The following is a 20,938-nucleotide window of genomic DNA, read 5'->3' as shown; positions in this document are numbered from 1 at the left end:
ACTCTGCAATGCTCTCCTTAATCAATACTGCAACTCCTCCCCCTTTTTTCCTTTCCTATCTTTCCTGAACACTTTGATTCCAGGAACATTTAACACCAGTCCTGCCCTTCTTTGAGTCAGGTCTCATACTTCCACATGGCAATCTGTGCCTGTACCTCACCAATCCTGTTTCCCACACTCCGTGCATTCACATTCATGCACATTAACCCGGATTTAGACTATATTACTTTCTTCCTTACTCTGACCCCACCTAATCACTTACTATTCCCTACTCCAGTGCTATCTATCTCCCTCAGTATTCTGTGCACCTTGGTATTCTTCTTTGATATTTGCTCCTGTTTCCCACACTCCTGATAAGTTACCAGTTTTGCTTCTCTCCAATCTGAGCTCCCTCATCCCCCTTCAAACCTAGTTTAAACCCTCCCCAACAGCACTAGCAAATCTCGCTGCGAGGATATTAGTCCCAGTCCAGCTAAGATGCAACCCGTCCATCTTGAAGAGGTACCACCTGTCCCAGAACTGGTCCCAATGCCTCAGAATCTGATGCCCTCCCTCCTACATTAGTTCTTTAGCCATGTGTTCAATCGCTCAATTCTCCTATTCCTATGCTCACTTGCACGTGGGACTGGGAGTAATCCTATGCTTTTGAGGTTCTGCTTTTTAATCTCCTTCCTAGCTCCCTAAAATCTGCTTTCAGGACCTCATCCCCCTTCCTACTGTGTCATTGGTGCCAATGTGGACCACAACCTCTGGCTATTCACCCTCCCCCAGAAGAATGTCCCATAACCACTCCGTGATATCCTTGACCCTGGCACCAGGGAGGCAACACACCAGCCTGGAGTCACATCTACGGCTGCAGAAACACCTGTCTGTTCCCCTAACCAATGAATCCCCTATCACTACTGCTCTTCCAGTCTTCCTCCTGCTCTCCTGTGCAGCTGAGGCACCTGTGGCGCCACAAACTTGGCTCTGATTGCACTCCTCACCAATTTCCAAAATGGAAAACCGATTAGCGAATGAGATCATCTCAGGCGACTCCTGCACAGCCTGCCTGGTTCTCTTAGACTGCCTGGCTGTCACCCATTCCCTATCTGCCTGCATGCTCCTAACCTGCGGTGTGACCACCTCCCCAAACGTCCTATCCATGTAGTTCTCTGCCTTGTGGATGCACAACAGTGACTCCAGCCACTGGTTGAGTTCTGAAAACCAGAGCTCAAGCTGCACTTCCTGCAGATGTGTACGTCTAGGACACGTGGTGCATCCATGACTGCCCACATGCTGTACATTCCACTCGGCCAAGCTGCCCTGCCATGCCTTAACTTTACAGACTATTTATTATAAGTGGAATAGCTTACCAGGTAGGTCACCAACCAGCTCCTTCCACTGTACTGAAGTAAGAACCAAATGCTGGAGGATTTTTTAAAAAGTAGAAAAAAAAAAGAGCACCTCATCTCCCCTTCACCAAACTCCCCACTCACCAAACTCATATCTCCACACTCTGCTTACAATCTGCATGCCGTTTGCAGGCTGCACCCAGACTTCTTGAAGCTGAAACTGCAGCCACCGGATTGGACTAGATAACTATTTAACTCATCAGCTACTCTGCAGTAGAGCTTATTAATCCCTGCCTAAGACTGGAAGAAACTTACTTTACTTTCTTAACTACTTTCTTTAGTGTCAATCCCAGTTAAATGCCAACTGCAGATCAGATTTTAAGAAGGATACTGACACTTAAAATCTCCACTCACCAAACTCGTATCTCCACACTCTGCTTGCAATCTGCACTCCGTTTTGAAAACGGAAAATAAACATGCAATATGACCACAACGCTTATTAACCAAAACTTATTTTCTTTGTTATCTTTGATTCGATTCCTCTCCTACGTATCTACACATACACATGTACACCAGAATGACCTACCTGGGTAGCTATGCATTAGCACTGGAGATACTGCTCGGTAGGCTGGGTCATATATCTGTGAATAAGGATTATAAGCGTGCAGGTACTGAATGTAAGACTGATGTTGATTCATTGGTGATGAGACAGCAACACGAGCTCCTCGAGAATCCTTCGCAATGACAGGAGTCTTACGATCATCAGTTTTACTTTTATGTTCCTCTAGTGAGAGAGACTGGGATTCAGCCCGTTTGGCATCTTTGGGTTCCTCTTTTATATTAGTTACTGCAATGGGAATATTAGATACATTTCCCTCCTTGCTGGATGCCTTAATTGGACTGTCGTCTTTCTGTTTTTTCTCTCGTTCGAAGTTGTCCATTTTTTGCTGTTCCATATACTTTGGCTGGTAAACATAATGGTGCCATGCCCGGGTATCTGGCTCCTGTGGACAATCATGGGACATATCACTTAGATTTCACATTCCAACACCTCATAAAATCTGTGCAGTAAAATTGTAATATATTAGCTCTCACACAAACACACATACACATAAAACAGACTTTTTGATACAATTGTCTTACAACTATATAGTGTTCATATTGATTTCTAAATATATAATCAAGCTTATCCATTATGCATAAAAGAGCTTTGACCTCATAGGAATAATCTGGGGATACACTTCAAACTAATCTTTTGAAGATCTCTACAAAAATGGGCTCTGCCAAGGGTTTTTCTAATTAAAATTATTTTTGTTCTATGCAAAATAGAATCAAGGAGAATCCAATTACAGTCTTAATAACTAGCTCCTCTGCATAACTAATACCTTAAAAGGTGTTATGGGCACAATTTTATATGAAGAACCATACATTTTCTGCAGGTATCTTGAAACTGCAAACTACACAAAGTGGAATTGAAAGGTTAGGGTTAACGTGTTCTTTTACGCTTAAAAGTGTGATCCAAACGTTATCAGTTATCAGCTCAAAGCTATTATTTTGCTTTCACTAGAAAATGAGTGACATATTGTTTAAAATGATCATTCCAATAAATTTCTGATATACTGTCACCTCTTTATCATTACCTTCACAGTTATCTATAACATTTTCAATTCAAGACTCATTCCAAAAAGTATTTCAAAAATGGAATTCTCTAAAAACATGGAACAAATTAATCTGACGCAAATAAGAATAAATCACCCACCAAAGAACATCTTCCCAATTTTCTTATCTCTGATATATTCTGGGATACAGCTGATGCTGGTGGTCTTCTAGGAATATAGTCGAGTAGGTCATTTAGCCCATTGAGCCTATTCTGACATTTAATGAGATCATGGATGATCTGCATCCAAGCTCCATATACCCACCCTTGCCCATATCCCTTAATGCCTTTGGTTAACAAAAATCTATGAATCTCATATTTAAAAATTAGCAATTGATCCAGCATCAATTGGTGTTTGCAGAAGAGAGTTCCAAACTTCATCAATGTTTGCTGTAAAAGGGTTTCCTAACCTCACTGCTAAAAAGTCTGGTTCAAATTTTTAGACTTTGCCCCCTCGTCCTAGACTCCCTAATCAGCAGAAATAGTTTCTGTCTATCTGCCCTATCAGTTCCCCTTAATATCTTGAAAACTTTGATCAAATCACCCCTTTACCTTCTAAATTGCAGGGAATATAACCCTTGTTTGTGTAATCTCTCCTTGTAATTTAACCCTTGGAGTCCAGGCATCATTCCAGTACATCTACGCTGTGCTCCCTCGAAGGTCAATATGGTGTGGTGCCAGAACTGCACTCATACTCCAGGTGTGATCTAATCAGGGATCTGCATAGCTGTAGCATAACTTTTACCAACTTGTATTCAGTCCTTCTAAATATAAAGGCCAGCATTCCGTTAACCTTTTTTATTTTCTATACCTGTTGCTGAAATTTTAATGATCTATGTATATGGATCCTGAGTCTCTTTGGGCCTTCACTGCTTCTAGCTTCTCACCATTTGGAAAGTCCTCGGTTCTATCCTTTCTAGGTCCAAAGCGGATGACTACACATTTGCCTATATTGAAATCCATTTACATACATACGAACATACGAATTAGGAGCAGGAGTAGGCCACTCGCCCCCTCGAGCCTGCTCCGCCATTCAACAAGATCATGGCTGATCTGATTGTAACCTCAACTCCACATTCCCTCCTACCCCTGATAACCTTTCTCTTGAGAAGAGAGTTCCAAAGACTCACAACCCTCTGACAGAAAAAATTTCTCCTCATCTCTGTCTTGAATGGGTGACTCCTTATTTTTAAACAGTGACCCCTAGTTCTATATTCTCCCACAAATGGAAACATCCCTTTCACATTCACCCCGTCAAGACCCCTCAGGATCTTATATGTTTCAATCAAGTCACCTCTTACTCTTCTAAACTCCAGCGGATACAAGCCTAGCCTGTGAAACCTTTCCTCATAAGACAACCCCGCCCATTCCAGGTATTAATCTAGTAAACCTTCTCTGAACTGCTTCCAACGCATTTACATCCTTCCTTAAATAAGGGGACTAATACTGAATACAATACTCCAGATGTGGTCTCCCCAATGCCCTGTATAACTAAAGCATAACCTCCCTACTTTTGTATTCAATTCCTCACAATAAACGATAACATTCTATTAGCTTTCCTAATTACTTGCTCGACCTGCATACTAACCTTTTGCAATTCATGCAATAGGACACCCAGATCCCTCTGCATCTCAGAGCTCTGCAATCTTTCACCATTTAGATAATATGCTTCTTTTTGATTCTTCCTGCCAAAATGGACAATTTCACACTTTCCCACATTATACTCCATTTGCCAGATCTTTGCCCACTTACTTAAGCTTTTATTATCCCTTTTTGTAGTCTCCTTATGTCCTCTTCACAACTTACTTTCCTACCTATCTTTGTGTCATCAGCAAATTTAGCAACCATACTTTTGGTCCCTTCATCCAAGTCATTTATATAAATTGTAAAAAGTTGAGGCCCCAGCACTGATCCCTGTGGCATACACTCGTTACATCTTGCCAACCATAAAATGACCCATTTATGCCTACTCTCTGTTTCCTGTTAGCTAGCCAATCTTCTATCCATGCCAAAATGTTACCCCCTACACCATGAGCTTTTATTTTCCGCAATAACCTTTGATGTGGCACCTTATCAAATGCCTTCTGAAAATCAGTTCCCCTTTATCCACAGCACATGTTACTTCTTCAAAGAACAGCAATAAATTGGTTAAACATGATTACCCTTTCCATGTTGACTCTGCCTAATTACCTTGAATTTTTCTAAGTGCCACAGTTTTGCCCATTCACTTAATCTATTAACATCTCTGTAATTTTTGCTTCCATCTACACTATGCTATCTTTCTTGGTGTCACGGCAAATTTGAATATCTCACTCAAGTGCCACTCTTCATAAGTGAGCCTCAACAGTTAAAGTACTTTTACATTTAGTACTTTTGCAGTTTGGGTTGCAGGAGATTAACCGATCTTCATCTGCAAGCTCTCTGCATTGACATTGAATAAGGAAACCAGCTTCAGCAGATGGCAGAATTATGAGCCCACAAAAGTATCAAATGTCAGAGATCTTTTAGTTTGGTAGTTTACTCCACTGTGGGGTGGCGTTGAAGCCAAGCCTGAACCTCTCTACAACCAGTCACACACATACTTTCCAGTAGAGGTTGAGGGACAGCACTCAGGGCAGGAAACAATGATGTTCCTTGTCTTTTTCCTCCTCCTGGACATGCTGATACCAATTGTAATGGCACTATTACTATCAAAGCTAAAATCAGCTAGAAGCATAGACCATGGTTTGAAACTGTAACCTTCTGGCCCTTTCTGTATTCCATCCTCCCTTTGTCCCACCAGTGGGGTCTCTCTACCTTTGAAAACTATTTTAACCAAGTTTCTGTCACCTCTTCTAACCCTCACATCATGGCCTGACATCTATTCCTTCAGCTGTTTTCTCTTATCGCTCTACAAAGTGTCATGGGGCATTTTCTATATTAAAGGCACAATATAAATGTTACAAAATCTAATATAAATGTTGCATGGCACAGAATCACAAACCTGAAGTGCATTTACCCACTAACCACTGGGACAGCAATATATAATTTTTTAAATTATAAACATAAAGATATAGAACTGATGACATGAGCACTTGATTATTCATGCTGGCCCCAATATCATCACCTACCCACAGGCAACTAAAATCCAGGTACCTGTTTAAAGCGTATGGTGGGATCCACTCCTGTCTGTTTCATTGAGTCCATAACGGACTTCATTTCCACAGCCTCCTTGATGAGCTGGTGATTTTCCATTTGCTTGGCTTTAAACCCATCAGCTGTCAGTTGTTGCTGCTGCACAGGCTGAATGTGTGATTTCACAACTTCATCTGGTTTGTTAGCGATCCCAGGCTTTGAGGAATCTGATAGCAAGAAAGCATCCTTAGCTTTTATGCTGTTTTTGTTTGGCTCTGGGGTAGAAGGGGCTTTTGAAATTGTAGCAGTAGGAATATTTTTCTGTTTTAATTCATCTTTTCCCAGTTCCTTTTGCTGTCCTTCGGCTTTTCTTTCATTGTCTCTCCCCATCTGCTGCAGTTTCTGCTCTGCAAACCGGTGCTCCTCATAAAACTTTTCATACTGTTGTCTGTAAGAAGGATTCGACATTATTGATTTCTGGTCAACATAACATAGGCCATATGCATATTGCCCATAATAAAGTGACTGAGCAAGTGCTGGGTGCCTCTGCGTAATAACAGATTGATGCTGAGCTTGAACATTTGCTGTATTTGTGTCACTTTTCTTATCAAAAACCTCCATCTTGTCCTTTTTCTCAGTCTCTTCCTCCATCTCTTTTTTCACTTTAATGCTCTGGGATGAAGAAGTGTTCCCAGATGTGGCACTACTGACTTGACTAGGGTGTATGTAATTAGGGGAATAGTAAGGCTCGTAACCATGGTAAAAAGGTGAATGAGTCTCTTTGCTTTGTGTTGGCTGAGAAGAGGCGGAGGAGTGGATTTTTACAATAGTCTCCTTGGAGGAAATTGTATCTGCAGGAGAATTAGTCTTTGACCTTACGCCCTCTGACCTGATGTCAGAGCCTCCATCATCAGCAGCATCAGAAATGTCTGAGTAAGCTGGGCTATTTGTTTTGGTAGCAGTCCCATCGCCACCATTTTGTGTTAAAACGTGCAATGGTGTCATGGGAGATTGTCCATTAACCAGACTGCTGCATTCCAGCCTACAGGCACTCCCGATAGAAGGGCTGGGTGCATTGTCTGTGAATGTGTAAACCTTATCAGCTTCGGCTTTTATGCTGGCCATTCTGCTCTCCTGAGAGTCACATAAACCGTTCACAAGCACTTCATTCTTATTGAGATGCTCTTTTAAAAAATGTGCAGTCAGCTCTTTTGCAGAAGCCTTTAAATCCTCAGGTTTCCCTAGCTTAGAGTCCATCTTTGGGCTTACTGTCTCTTTGCCCTCTTTGTCTTTCAGCTTTCGCTTCTCTTTCTTCTTTTTATCCTTGAGTGAGGACAGGGCTGGGTTTACCACACTAGGCTCTCCCATAATTGTAGGCTTTGGTTGAATAGGTTTCAGTGGTGGACTCTTTGGTGTTGCCTGGACAACTGTTGTAGTAAGAGAAGGTAGCCCTGGTATTGTTCCTGCAGTGGTGGTTGTGAATGTTGCAGTGGGAATCGCAATCAACTGTGGTGGGGGAGGGGCAGGGGCAATTGGTCTCGTTGTTTTGGGCTTTGATAATGTTTTATCCACTTTTCCATTGCTGTTCTTTTTGCCCTTTTCTTTGTCACCCATGTTTTTCTTATCTATGACACCTTCGACTTCAAGTTTGGGCATTTCTGAAGCAGAGCCACCATCAGGGACTGAGCAACTTTCCAAAGCAGCAGTCATATTGGAAATCACAGGAAGGTTATTCAGGTCATTATTAAGACCTTTTCTCTTACTAGCATTTTTCCCAGATTTAGAGTTGACCATTGGGCTCTGAACACTGTTAACCAAGTCCTTGCGGCCCTTTGGTGTCCCTGGCGTGCTCACAGAGATAGGTGATGGAGGTGCTTTCATCTGATCATAACTCAGTGCCCCACCAGAAAGCAACGTGCCATTTCCTGATTCAGCAGGTTCAATACCAATTCCCGCATTACTCAAAGCCTCTTCGCAGTCTGACATTTTGTCTTCAATGTCCGGCTCAAATTCCAGTTTATTCTCAGGGTCTAAATGTGCATGAGCCTGGTGGTAACGCAAACCATTGATGTGCTTGTACTTTTTACTACAGTTTGGATGGGGACAGTCAATTAACACTGGTGAAGAGCAGCCTTGATCCACAAAAGTAGCCTCAGGCTTCCCCTGAGGTGTGGTTGGGGTGCTTCTTGAATTTGTGCGGACCCTCTTCCCAGACTTGATATCCTCAGAACTGGAGTTTAGGTCCAGCTCCATGGGAGGCTTGTTCTTCCTTTTGCTGATGGGTGAGGGGCTGGTTTTCACATCCTCCATGGTACAGTTAGGGGGTGTCCTGCGTCCACTCGAGTTAAGACTTCCCCGGCGTCCTTTCCCATTGGCACCACCTCTGTTCTTGCTTTGCATGCCCCTGGACTCCGTAAAACTGGTATCATTCATCGGAGCATTAGCAACAGACCGTGCCCTTTTCCCTCGGCCTCGACTGGCTCGCATTTCAATGTCACTTGTGGGCGATTCACAAAATCTGTGGAACATAAACAACATTTCAGATTAGTATTAGCCTGAACTGTATCTGTTGTGTATGTTGAAACTCAGTCAGAAGTAAATGAAGACCATTAAGAAATAGAAAAATTACTTTTGATAGAATTTTAAATCAAGAAGCTCAAAAGTACTATGTGAAATGCCATATAGTTTTGAGATAAACTTTCATAATAGATTGCAAACTACTTCTTCTGAATGTTGGTCCACAATAATACTATAATTTTTAAAGATGTAATAGCTCCATCAAAAAAGTCACCAATTTCTATCAAACCCTGATAGAGGGACTGAGTGGTAGTGCGTTGCACTCTTAATTCTGGGAATGAGGTTAAAAGCCAGCACAGGCTGAACAGACGAATGATTCCTCTGTTAAGTCCCTATATCAAATGAGTTTGGCTAACTTCAACACTGAGACTACCTTCCAACATAAAATTGTTACACACTTTGGGAGCTGCTGTGAAACTGGCTTAATTAATGATGCTGAACTAGCTAAGGAACAGACTGAAAGAAACCTTGGAATGACCAGAGACAAACAACATACAGGCAGAATATTCAGTCAAATGGCCAAAATCAGTATATAAATCAGAGGTTGTCATGCTGAACTGTAGAGTGCTCTGATGAGGCTGCACCCTGAGTACTGTGCCCAGTCTTGGTCAGCGAGGCTCAAATGTAAGAGCCAAATGTAAGAAAGCTAAGCTCTGGCTGGAATTGTACATTGGGTGGGAGCCCAATTAGTGGGCCAGCAGCTATCAGTCCCAGTAGCGCCACTGGGAACGGTGGCCACTGTTGGGACTGCCCCCAGCCTCAGCAGCAAGAGGGACGCCGGCCTGGAAACAAGATAAGTCTCTGGGGCCTCTCCGGAGACAATTGGTTGGGCCCTGGTGAAGTAAGGGGATTTGGTTGGGGGGCACCTCCCGCCTCTCACTCAATTTTATGACCTCCCCCACCACCAGCCCGCTCCTGCAGGAGGGGCGGGTGGCATAAAATTCCGGCCATGGCCTCAGAGGGATAAGCAATCTGGACGACCTTCATCAACCTTCAATGGAGGCAAATGGAAGAGGACCATTTAGTGGTATTTAAAATTACTAACTGGAATAAAATAGGCAAGTCCAGAGCACAACTTCAAATGAAACCTGGACTGCAGAACTGGGAGACAAAGGCACAAACTAGGAAAAGGCAAGTTCAGGACTGATGTCAGGAAGCAGTTCTGGGTACAAAGATCTTCCCACGTAAGGCAGCGAAGCTAAAACTCTCACATCACTCAAAGGCAGTTAAATCATGTGATAGGGTGATTTTAGGTGTTAATTGTATCCAGGTGGTGACCATTAATTGGGACTTTGTTTTTTGTGTTTTTAGATATGAAGGAGGTTTTTTTTTTGTTGGAACTGCTCGGTATGCAACGTGTGTCTCTGTAAATAAAATCTTCTAAATGAATAAAGACCAGGTTCCAATATCCTATTGTTCACCACCTGGCTATCCAAGTTCCTATGGAAGAATGAGCTAGATGGGCTGAATGGCCTCTCTCATCTTTACTTATCGTTGTGATCCCAGGAACATATGCTTGGCATCATGCTCTATTGAAACCACAGAAACTAATACCAACTAGATGTAGGGAGCACATTTTTTGTTAATATAATTCTTCCAAATTGGTGCAATTTCAGATTCTTCCACGTAGAAGTCAAAAGTTGTCCTGCAATTATCCCAGTCTACAGGAGAATTTCAAATGCATCCAAAGTGGGCTTACCTTGGAGGCGCCCAGTCATGTTTTGTGCAGTCCAAAAGTGTCCCCACATATGTCTTATTTCGCCAGGTCACATTTACCACCAGAACACCTGCAGGAGATGTGAGAAAAAAGATAATAAATAGAACAGGAGTCCTTTTACCTTTTTCTGTAGTGCACTTAATTGCACATTTGCTTTCTAATGCTATGGTTTTTGCATTCTTCTCCTTTCTGAATTCTCTGACCTCGAGTCAAGACCAACAGGAAATTGTATTTTTTAGTGTGTAATTGAGATATGGCCGACAGAAGGAAATGGTTCTTGCCACGTCCTGCTGTAAAACGGCAACACTCACCTCTTAATTTTTGCTATTATTACACGTAATTGCTTTTGCTTGGCAAGCTGCCAGCACACACTGAGCTAGTCTGCAGAACTTGAAAGCTCTTTCTGAGCTGACCATGAGCAATCTGTGAACCTTTCCTTTTTGGTTGTTGCTGAATCGAGAGGTGGGGGGTGGGGCAGGAGGGAAGATCAACTACACAACCATTCCTTTGCAGAAAGATTTACATCAGTCAATCAAACTCCTTCTCAAAGCTCTCATTCACAGTTCCTTGCCTCTTCGTCTGAATTCTTACCAGACAAAAGGTTTTTCTTCACAACCAAAATCAATGCATCTATCACAGTTGTAAAATGATTTGAAGGTGTCTTCTGCCCAAATTACTAGTATCCACTATATGAAATTCAACACAAAATAACTCCATCTTCAAATTAAGATTTTAAAATTTTGTGAACGCCATTATACACAGTTCTGGGCGAGTGATTAAATGGCACTCAACGTTAGCTATATCATCATTGGAACTATTTCCCTATTAGCTGTTCTTCACTGGCGGAACAAATTGTAATGTTGGTTTGCTGGTGTTTAGATTTGCACAAATATCTTACCCTCTTCTTTCTGTTTTTAATTGTGGTTGGACAATTGTCATCAAGCAGTAACAGTGACTGTGTGCAGGTTTTTTGTCTACTCAATTAGAATTACATATCATCGCTTAATATGGCTTATTTCTCACATTTCCCTCACCACTCTGTGGTAGTCTCTTAGGAACTAATGAGGAGAGGCGGATCTCTTCAAGAGACAAAAAAACATTCAAGGACCAACTCTATTCTCATCAGTGTTTTCGCATCTTCAGAAGTACAGGGTAAAATATTTTAAAAAAACACTGCAATGTAATGCATTCCCCTTTATATAGTAAGGAATGTGAACTAATTTATATTTTACTCAACCATAAGGATTTCTCTTTTTTCACCCTTTCTATTTCAAAGCTGAGATATTTTGAACTTGATCTTCTCCTAAGTCTGAATCCTATCAGGACAATACGTCAAAGCTAGACTGGTTACCTTTGTAACCTTCAATTATCAAAAGTTTCATTCATACTGAATAAAACCACAAAACACCCTGCCTGCACAGCAGTCACATAGGAAGAAGCAACCTTCCCCAGCTCAGCTCCCCAAGGGCCTGTAAACACAACAATCCTGAAATTTAATTCCCTAAAGAACTGACAAAATGCTACTGTGGGGAAGAATCTAAACACATTAGTGTTCTTATCTCTAAGTGACACTGGTGCATTTTACTAGGTGAGAAAGCACACAGGCCTACCATAGACTGTACTTCTGTACAACAATAATGTGTCTGTAATCAGCTTTTCTAACACTGCCCCTCCCCCAATAATAAAAAGTCCCACATCTGCAACATCTATAAAATAAAGGCATTCTCAAGCTACTTGGCCTTTCTCTTCCTTTCACAATACTACCTCTGGTAGCGCATGCCTCTCAGCTGTGTTAAATTCTTGAACATGTCAACAATATTTACAACACTAATGCATTTGTATCGCCAGAGGGTTATTTTCCTCTCTCCCTCGACCCATCCCAGAGATTGCTAGCTCCAGTCACAACTAACTGCAGCAGTGCAGCTGTGGCAACATAAAAAAAACACAAACGTATCATTAAAAATGGCTAAAAAAAAAAGGAGCTTTAGAATTTTAAGGAGAAAGGGACAAGCAAGTCCTTTCAGAGCTGGTGCAATAAAATTGTGGAAGACAAAAGACCAGTGAAGACACATAACATTTGTCTGCAGTGAAAGCCTTTGTTTAAGCTTTTCCCTTCAGGGTTTCACGTTGCCGAACTAAAGGAGCCAGTGGATTGGCTGGCTCCTGCTGCGAGCACTGCAAGCTGACTGGCTCCTCCACAGCTCTGCAGCACAAAGAAAGAAGCCTCAGCAGAAAGAGGAGTGCAGCACCATAACCAAAAATAAACTGTTTCCAATGGCTCTAAAGAATCCAAATGAGAGCTCTGCAAAGAAGTCCATTTTTAAAAAAAGCAACATTCGTCCCCGACTTAAAGGCTGCCCTGTTCCTTTTGGCATCACATCAAACATGAATCTAATGGCTGATAGTTCAATCGACCGAGAGAAGGCAAAAAAAGGCTTGATCAATTGGAGCTTGCTGCCAAAACCCGTGCATCAAATTAACCTTTTCTCTCATGGATGTGGCTAATGATAAATCAACACTCAGCTCACAAGCCAGCACCTTATCCAAATCGAAGATTTTCCATAGAAACCAGCAGGCCTGCAGCTTATTGTTGGAGGAGCCGCGCCAGCTCCGGAATTCCAAACATCCTCACGTAAACAGCCTCTGACCTTTTATTTTAAACTGCTAGGGGTTTACTGAAGCATGCCGCATGCCGCCATGCCTTTTTAACCACAGGACTCATAAAAAATTACACTGTTAAATTAGAGCCATGAACACCATACACTGAGGCCCTGTCAGAGCTCCACTCAACACTTCCAATCTGTCCACTCCAACAAATTTAGCAGTGGACTGCAGTAAAGAATCCTTTAGTAGCTTGCAGACCAAACAACCATAAATGCTTCTCAGTATTTAGATAATGTCAAGACAAATAAAGTTTTATGGAAAAATGCAGATTGCCAAGTCTGTCCTGTTTTCAAAAAGGCAAACAAGAAGTGACTACAAAAACATGTTTTTCTTTAGTGACAAACTGCACAAGGTGATGAGAATTTACAACATTCCTCATACGTGGAAAAAAGCATCAATTTCACTTATATCAAGGTTATTTATAGATAAAAGTGCTTTAGTCTAAGGGATCTCTGTGCTGAATGAACAATGCAGCTCCCTGTCCAAGTGCACAGTACTAAATTTCTACATGTAAACACTGGGGGTGGGCATGCAAAATACTCCCAGTTAAATGTTGTGTAAAAATGAGAATTAGAGCACGCAGGGTCCCACTCTATTTTTTCTTTTCTTTTTTAATATCAGACCGCAGTAAAACAGCTTTTTATTTCACTGTTGTAATAAGGTGCAGCTAAGGCAACTAACAAGGAGCAATGTTTCACACATTTAGCCGGGCAGTCACTGGGACAACGGAAGGATTTGGAAAAATTGTACTTGAGCACAAATGAGCAACCTATTTCCTACTGTTTAATGCATACTAAAGCAAACCTGCTTCAGAAGATTCAGGTTAATCAGGCATTTGAATTTATGCCTACAACAGACAGAATCCCAGGGTCCAAAGAACTGCCCTATCTGGGAGAAGAAACAGGTGTTTGAAGTTTCATAAGTGTTAATTTGAATGGACTTCAGGGTTGCTACAGGAGGTTGAGATGCAGCTGCAACATCTCACTGCATGAAGGTGGGAGGAATTTCTGGAGGATGTGCAGCTGTAGGAGTAGACTGTCAGTGTTTTTTTTTGGGGGGGTGGTGGTGGGGGTGGGGTTGGAGGAATTTTCCCAGGCAAGAGAAGGTGAGTTTGCGTGCATGTGGGGAGTTAAATCCCCTAAAAGGGACTTTGGGTCGGGATCTCGACCTTATCCTGCCCTCTTACAGGTTTCACCGGGGTGCGATTGAAGACAAGCGGCAAGCCCCCTTGGTTCTGTCAAGTAAGTAATTAAGGTAGTTAAGAAAGCCAATTAAGAACTGATTTAACCCTAAATTCTAGATTTCTCAGTCAGGGAACCCCTGTTTCCCAACCTGTCAGCAACTTGCCATGATGACCGAGGCGAGCACACAGCAGGAAGAGCTTCTTCAGTGAAACTGACAAGCTGGGAAGGCTTTGATTAGTTACACTGAAGAGCTCCAGCTACGGCCATTGAGACACTGCTGTTCAAAGCATTTCTTTTCTCAGAGAGTGCTTTCACTGCTTGACAGGTTATTGTCAACTGCTTGGAAGGCACTTCACTCATCTTCAGCTACACTTCCTGGCTGCCAGCCTTCACCAGCAGCAGCACCAGCTGCCTTCTCCTCAACTACATGCCCCTCCACAAGGCAGATAGAGATCCAGCTGAAAGGAGACATGATCCTAACACAGGGTCTACAGGCAGAGGATCAACTCTCTCAACATGTGTGAGCACCAGTGCCTCAGCAGGCTGCTGACACCTGCAGCCTCTTGGAACATGACTTCCTTCCCAAAGGGGCAGGTGGGTATGCAATGCCAATGGCCGACAAGGTGCCTGTCATTGGAGGGCCATCCCCTGCCAAGGATCTCAGCCTCTTGCCAAGTTGCATGCTCTCTTCTGCAAGGAGAGAAAGCAGAGAGATGTGAGTGTTCGTAATGGTTTGTGTGGAGAGAAGGAAAGAACACCACTCGTGGAGGGTCACTGTGAAGCGTGGGTGCAAGGCGAGGGGGCAATAGGCTAAGGACGAGTGTGATTGTTGGCTGCTCCAACGGGGTTGTGAGGTGCATGGAGAGAGAGGAATGAGTGGAGCTGCAAGATGTGTTGTCCTGAGGAGTGTTGTGCAGGAGTCCGCCTGTATCTAAAAAGACAAATGATAGCCTGCATTTCGTTGACACAGGAGATGAAAAGAAAGATCTGCTCCAGTGTAAATGTGGACACAGGGCCCAACAAGAGTCCAGAGAGATGTGGAGTAGGACTCCCTGTAATCAGTAGTTACAAACGCTTTGGTTTGACATTGCATAGAGCGTAAACCCAGTGCGATGTCAAACCAGGTATAAAGTGCGACCTCCTGGAAACTCTTTCAACCTTCTGGCAATTAATGTAAGTAATTAGATGATGAGGACTCTCATTTAAAACAGGGTGGGTGGTCGAATGCTGGCAACTGACTCCCACGACTTGTGATCAACGTGACATTGATCACAAGTCGTGGGAGTCAGTTGCCAGCATTCGCCAGAGCTGGCGGGCAGCCATAAAGACAGGGCTAAATTGTGGCGAGTCGAAGAGACTTAGTAGTTGGCAGGAAAAAAGACAGAGGCGCAAGGGGAGAGCCAACTGTGCAACAGCCCCAACAAACAAATTTCTCTGCAGCACCTGTGGAAGAGCCTGTCACTCCAGAATTGGCCTTTATAGCCACTCCAGGCGCTGCTTCACAAACCACTGACCACCTCCAGGCGCGTATCCATTGTCTCTCGAGATAAGGAGGCCCAAAGAAGGTCTGGCAGAGGTGCCCTGGCCAGGGAAGACTCTCTCTCGAAACGAGTTGCAGCTTCCCCACCACCTCCTTCCCCTGCCCCCCAACACAACCCCTTTTGTAAGGAGGCTACATTTATGGAATTAAAAGAAAAATTCCTTGGGGATCCAGGCCTCAATCCCAGCCTGGATCCCCAGGCGACTAGGCATAGCTCCGCCCATCAAACACTCGGTGCCACTGATGGCCTGAGCACGGGAACCTCTGATGTAGAGAATCTCTACCTCTAACAGGACATTAAGGAGACTTTGCTGCAATGCCAGGACCCATTGTATCCAGGTCACAACCTAGTTTCTGGCCATTATGGTTACAGCACTATGCTAGAATTGTTGTGGATTTTTGGGGCATGTTGTACTCCACAATACAATAATGGTGCAGTGTTGGTGGCTACAGGTGAAGGTGTGCAAAGGAAACCCGACCCAAGTCTGAATGCTGGACCCAGAAGCCCGAACCGACCCGACCCGACCCAAACCCGACACATGCCGTCGGGTCCCGTCAGGGTCAGGTCGGGTAGCAGGACTTTACCCATGTACTGATGTAAAGGCCTGCCACCCGACCCGGCCCCGACAGGTGTCGGGTTCGGGTCGGGCTGGTCCAGCATTCGGACTTGGGTCGGGTTTCCTTTGCACACCTCTAGTTACAGGTCTGACATTGGTGACGGTCGTAATTAGAGCAATTTGAAGTGACAATTTGAGAACATCACACACAAGTACATTATGTGATACTAAAGCATATTACCCTAAGTATAATTTTCTATTATTTCATATTACTACCAATATACCAAGTAAGCCTACTGACCGCACAGCAGATATTGCTCTTTTGCACTTGAATGTTAAATAATTGCTTGGGCAGAGCACACAGAGGAAAATCTAGTGGGAAGATTTGTCGTCTGGAATGAAGCACCTCCAAGCGTACAAGAGGAAAATCTGCCCCCATACAGCTAGTTAGAGATTGTGAAAGCTTAGCCTTGGTACATGTGGCTGCCTTATGTCTTATACTAATGGTTCTGTAAGAACTGCAGGAGTTCCTTATAAAAGCACAACACTCCTAGATATAATTGTGCTGCACAGTTCCGAACCTTTAGGTCAGAGAAATGTCAATTATTGCTCAGTGTCAAACTATCTTCAGTACAAAGTGGTGATTAGTAACCCCTTGCAATGCTAAGGACAAAGCTTATCTGAACAAATAACGTGTTGCAGTACAGTGGAGGGCAACAGCACAAGGAGAAATAGAATGAAACACATTATGCTCTGGAGCACATTGTGCTATAAATTGTAGGGCTGACTCTGCCATTTGTCTTTTGTGAAAGGATAGATGAACGCTGCTGGATTATTACTGATCGTCTCATGACTGCATCTGTTCATGTACCAAAAATGGAAGAGGAAGGTTTGAGAATAGTCTAACACAGTAAATATTTTAGTTATAATTGGAACACACACCATGGTTTAGCAAACAGAAAAACAAGTTACATTTGCTGTCACCATTTTTCAACTATAAAAGCAGTTAAGTGTGAGTATGTTTTCAAAAAGAACTTCCCAGCAAGAGAAGTTTTTCTGATTTAAAGCTTCAGAACTAGGCAGCACATTGACTTTTAGGGAAACAGTGCATTCCTGTTGGAAAACTCCTGCCGTTCTTAAAGAAGTAACAATGAGAGGCAGACAAGAGTCATATATACTAATTGTCTACTAATATCCATTATAAGCCCACCGACTCCCACAGCTACCTCGACTACACTTCTTCACACCCTACCTCCTGTAAGGACTCCATTCCATTCTCCCAGTTTCTCAGTCTCCGACGCATCTGCTCTGATGATGCTACCTTCCATGACGGTGCTTCTGATATGAAATCCTTTTTCCTCAACCGAGGATTTCCCCCCACTGTGGTTGACAGGGCCCTCAACCGTGTCTGAAACATTCCCCGCACCTCTACCCTCACCCCTTCCCCTCCGTCCTAGAACCGTGACAGGGTTCCCCTTGTCCTCACTTTTCACCCCAACAGCCTCCATATCCAAAGGATCATCCTCCGCCATTTCCGCCACCTCCAGCGTGATGCCACTACCAGTCGCATCTTCCGCTCCCTTCCCCTGTCAGCATTCCGAAGGGATCGTTCCCTCCGCGACACCCTGGTCCACTCCTCCATTACCCCCACCACCTCGTCCCCTTCCCATGGCACCTTCCCCTGCAATCGCAGGAGGTGTAATACCTGCCCATTTACCTCCTCCCTCCTCACTATCCCAGGCCCCAAACACTCCTTTCAGGTGAAGCAGCGATTTACTTGTACTTCTTTCAATGTAGTATACTGTATTCGCTGCTCACAGTGTGGTCTCCTCTACATTGGGGAGACCAAGCGCAGACTGGGTGACAACTTTGCGGAACATCTCCGCTCAGTTCGCAAGCAGGACCCTGAGCTTCCGGTTGCTTGCCATTTCAACACGCCCCCCTGCTCTCATGCTCACATCTCTGTCCTGGGATTGCTGCAGTGTTCCAGTGAACATCAACGCAAGCTCGAGGAACAGCATCTCATCTACCGATTAGGCACATTACAGCCTGCCGGACTGAACATTGAGTTCAATAATTTCAGAGCATGACAGCCCCCCATTTTACTTTCATTTTTAGTGATTTTTTTTCTTTCTTTTTACATTCTTTACAATCTTTTTTTTTGCATTTATTTCATTTCATCAGTTTGCTTACTCACTGTTTTTTTCAGGTTTGCACTTGCTGCTGTTCAACATTCAGTGTATTAACACCTAATTTGTACTAATGCTTTGTCTTTCAACACACCATTAACATATTGTTTGCCTTTGCTCCGTGACCTTTTGGTCAGCTATGCGGCCTGGTCCAATCTAGACCTCCTTTGTTACCTCTTGCCCCACCCCCACCTCACTTGCTTATAACCTGTGACTTTTCTAATATTTGTCAGTTCCGATGAAGGGTCACTGACCCGAAACGTTAACTCTGCTTCTCTTTCCACAGATGCTGCCAGACCTGCTGAGTGGTTCCAGCATTTCTTGTTTTTAAGTCATATATACCTACCAGGGCCAGAGTTTCACACTATTAACTGGACAGCTTCCTCAATAGCTCAGCAAACTTATCGAGCTGAGCTCTACAACTAGCAAGATCTCAGGTTGAATCCTTGGGCTGCCTACAATTGGCCTCAGCACTTTTGAGTAAGGTAGAGGGGAAATTAATTGTCCAGGTTTCCAAATCTTCATTAATATCCAGTGGTCTCACCTAAAAGTACATATATATGGATGTGCAGTGTGACGTTAATCACTGTCAAATAGCACACCAGCTTTACTTGGGCTATGTACCAGAGGCTGACAGTGAGCCACTATCAAGACAAAAACAGCAAGAGAAAAAAGTTCAAATCTTGATAAGTACTCGAAAACCCAAAGCAGTGTCACCTCACATCTGGTTAGTACAGAGTATTTCTTTCACCAATATTTCCTGTGATCCTTAAATTCTAAAACTGGGCTATATTTACATCCCTCCAGGCCAGTCAGAGCAAATCTATTTGAAAAAAGCTGCATTCACCCACCCCTGCCTGCATTAATTATATGGTGTAAACAACTGTAAAATTGCCACCAGCCACCAAAGCACCATTTGTTAAATGTCAACCTTCCCCATCTTTATCAGTTATTTTCAAGTGCAACTTGTTCTCAGCTGCAGAGAACACTGTATCCACTGAAACAAAACTCCAGCACAAAAAGGAAGAATGTTTGCCACTGGGGACTGTGTGTTCCAATGCAATGAGATTTCCGTCACTGTCATATCTCTGCAGCCTTTGTTCTGCTGCCTGATGTGTAGTATTGATCCAAAAAAAATCATTGTAGTTCTAAGAAAACTACCTTCAAGCTTATTCACTGCTAAAAGCACGAAGCCACGTCTGAGTGGTTAGCTAACATCTGGCTTTATGATTCAAAAGGTCTCAGAAACAGGTAACCCGCCCCCCCACCCCCACTGCTCTCCCAATACACTTGCAGCCATTTATTTTGTGTGGAGGGATTGAGGACTGGCAACAATGTACAGAAACTTACTGCAGATTGAAATAAGCCTCAAGTTAAATCATTCCTTTCAGCTACAAGATCAGCACTCCCTAATCACTCGGTTGCCTTATCTAGACAAACACACAATCATATCTCCAATTTACCTACAACTATAAAATATAATTTGTGCCTCAGCACTCTAAATTAAATTCAGATCCCTTATAAGTATAATACAAGAGTATTTGGGAGAATGTCTACAAAAATTGATTAGCAAGCTCCATAATTAAGAATTAGCACCATATCATACAAAAAGATTTGCTTTAATAGACAAATTAACTTGCATTTACATAGTGCTTTTCACATCTTCAAGACATTCCAAAATGCAATCAGTTATTTTGTTGGCTAACATGGTCATCAATTTGCACACTGCGAGGTCCCAATAACATTGCCTTCTAAACACACTGTCCAGAAATTGATACATCCTTGACAAGGACACAAACATAGACACCCAAACCATGGGGCTCTGACTTTGAACTACGAACTGCTTCAGCCATGTAAACTGAAAGAAAAGATAAAATACAGAAGTGCTTCTTAAAATACTTTGCAACAGAAAAACACAATGGTATTTTTGTGTGTCTCAAAACTTTTACTAAATGTCACTCTGAAATGAAACTTCTGTCCATTAATGAGTTTTGGTTCGCCCCCTATACAGTTCAAGGCCTTTTACCAACAGTCGCTTTCTTTCATTTCAAATTCAAAAAGCCTTTTGATTAATCCCTTGAGCTGACCTTTAAACTTTCCTTCAAGGACTTCAACTCTCTGTAAATCACACACACAATTAAATATCAATATCCTATCCATATTAATAAGCCTCATTGTGCTCCATGGATGAGTGGGAACTGGTGGAATGGCTGAAGCTTCCCCTCCTCCACTACCACTGCAGTATAAAAGCCACAACTGCCCTTTCTTACAGCCTTCCCTTACTGCTATCCTTCTACATGGCTGCACATCAATTATCATGAACACTCACATGCAGGGCTTTCATCTCCTCTGTCACGGTTGCTTCCTGCAGCTTCATTAATTACAGGATCACTGCAACTGTTTAT

At 43.0% G+C, this 20,938-nt stretch overlaps 1 protein-coding gene across 5 annotated transcripts in view; it reads right to left on the bottom strand.

Annotated features, from left to right (window-relative positions):
* LOC137369168 (zinc finger protein 608-like) overlaps positions 1-20,938 on the bottom strand; it is a 107,048-nt gene that overhangs the window by 11,428 nt on the left and 74,682 nt on the right. For all 5 annotated transcript variants that reach the window (XM_068029933.1, XM_068029934.1, XM_068029932.1 and 2 more), the window contains 3 exons: positions 10,382-10,469; positions 6,127-8,623; positions 1,921-2,338 (listed from right to left, as the gene is read on the bottom strand). In XM_068029933.1, coding sequence (XP_067886034.1) covers positions 1,921-2,338; positions 6,127-8,623; positions 10,382-10,469 — 3,003 coding nt within the window. The remainder of the gene's footprint in view (positions 1-1,920; positions 2,339-6,126; positions 8,624-10,381; positions 10,470-20,938) is intronic.

Source organism: Heterodontus francisci, chromosome 4, assembly GCF_036365525.1.
Source record: "Heterodontus francisci isolate sHetFra1 chromosome 4, sHetFra1.hap1, whole genome shotgun sequence".
NCBI lineage: Eukaryota > Metazoa > Chordata > Chondrichthyes > Heterodontiformes > Heterodontidae > Heterodontus > Heterodontus francisci.
Note: the sequence above shows the minus strand (reverse complement) of the source record. Positions and strands in the feature narration are given on the sequence as shown.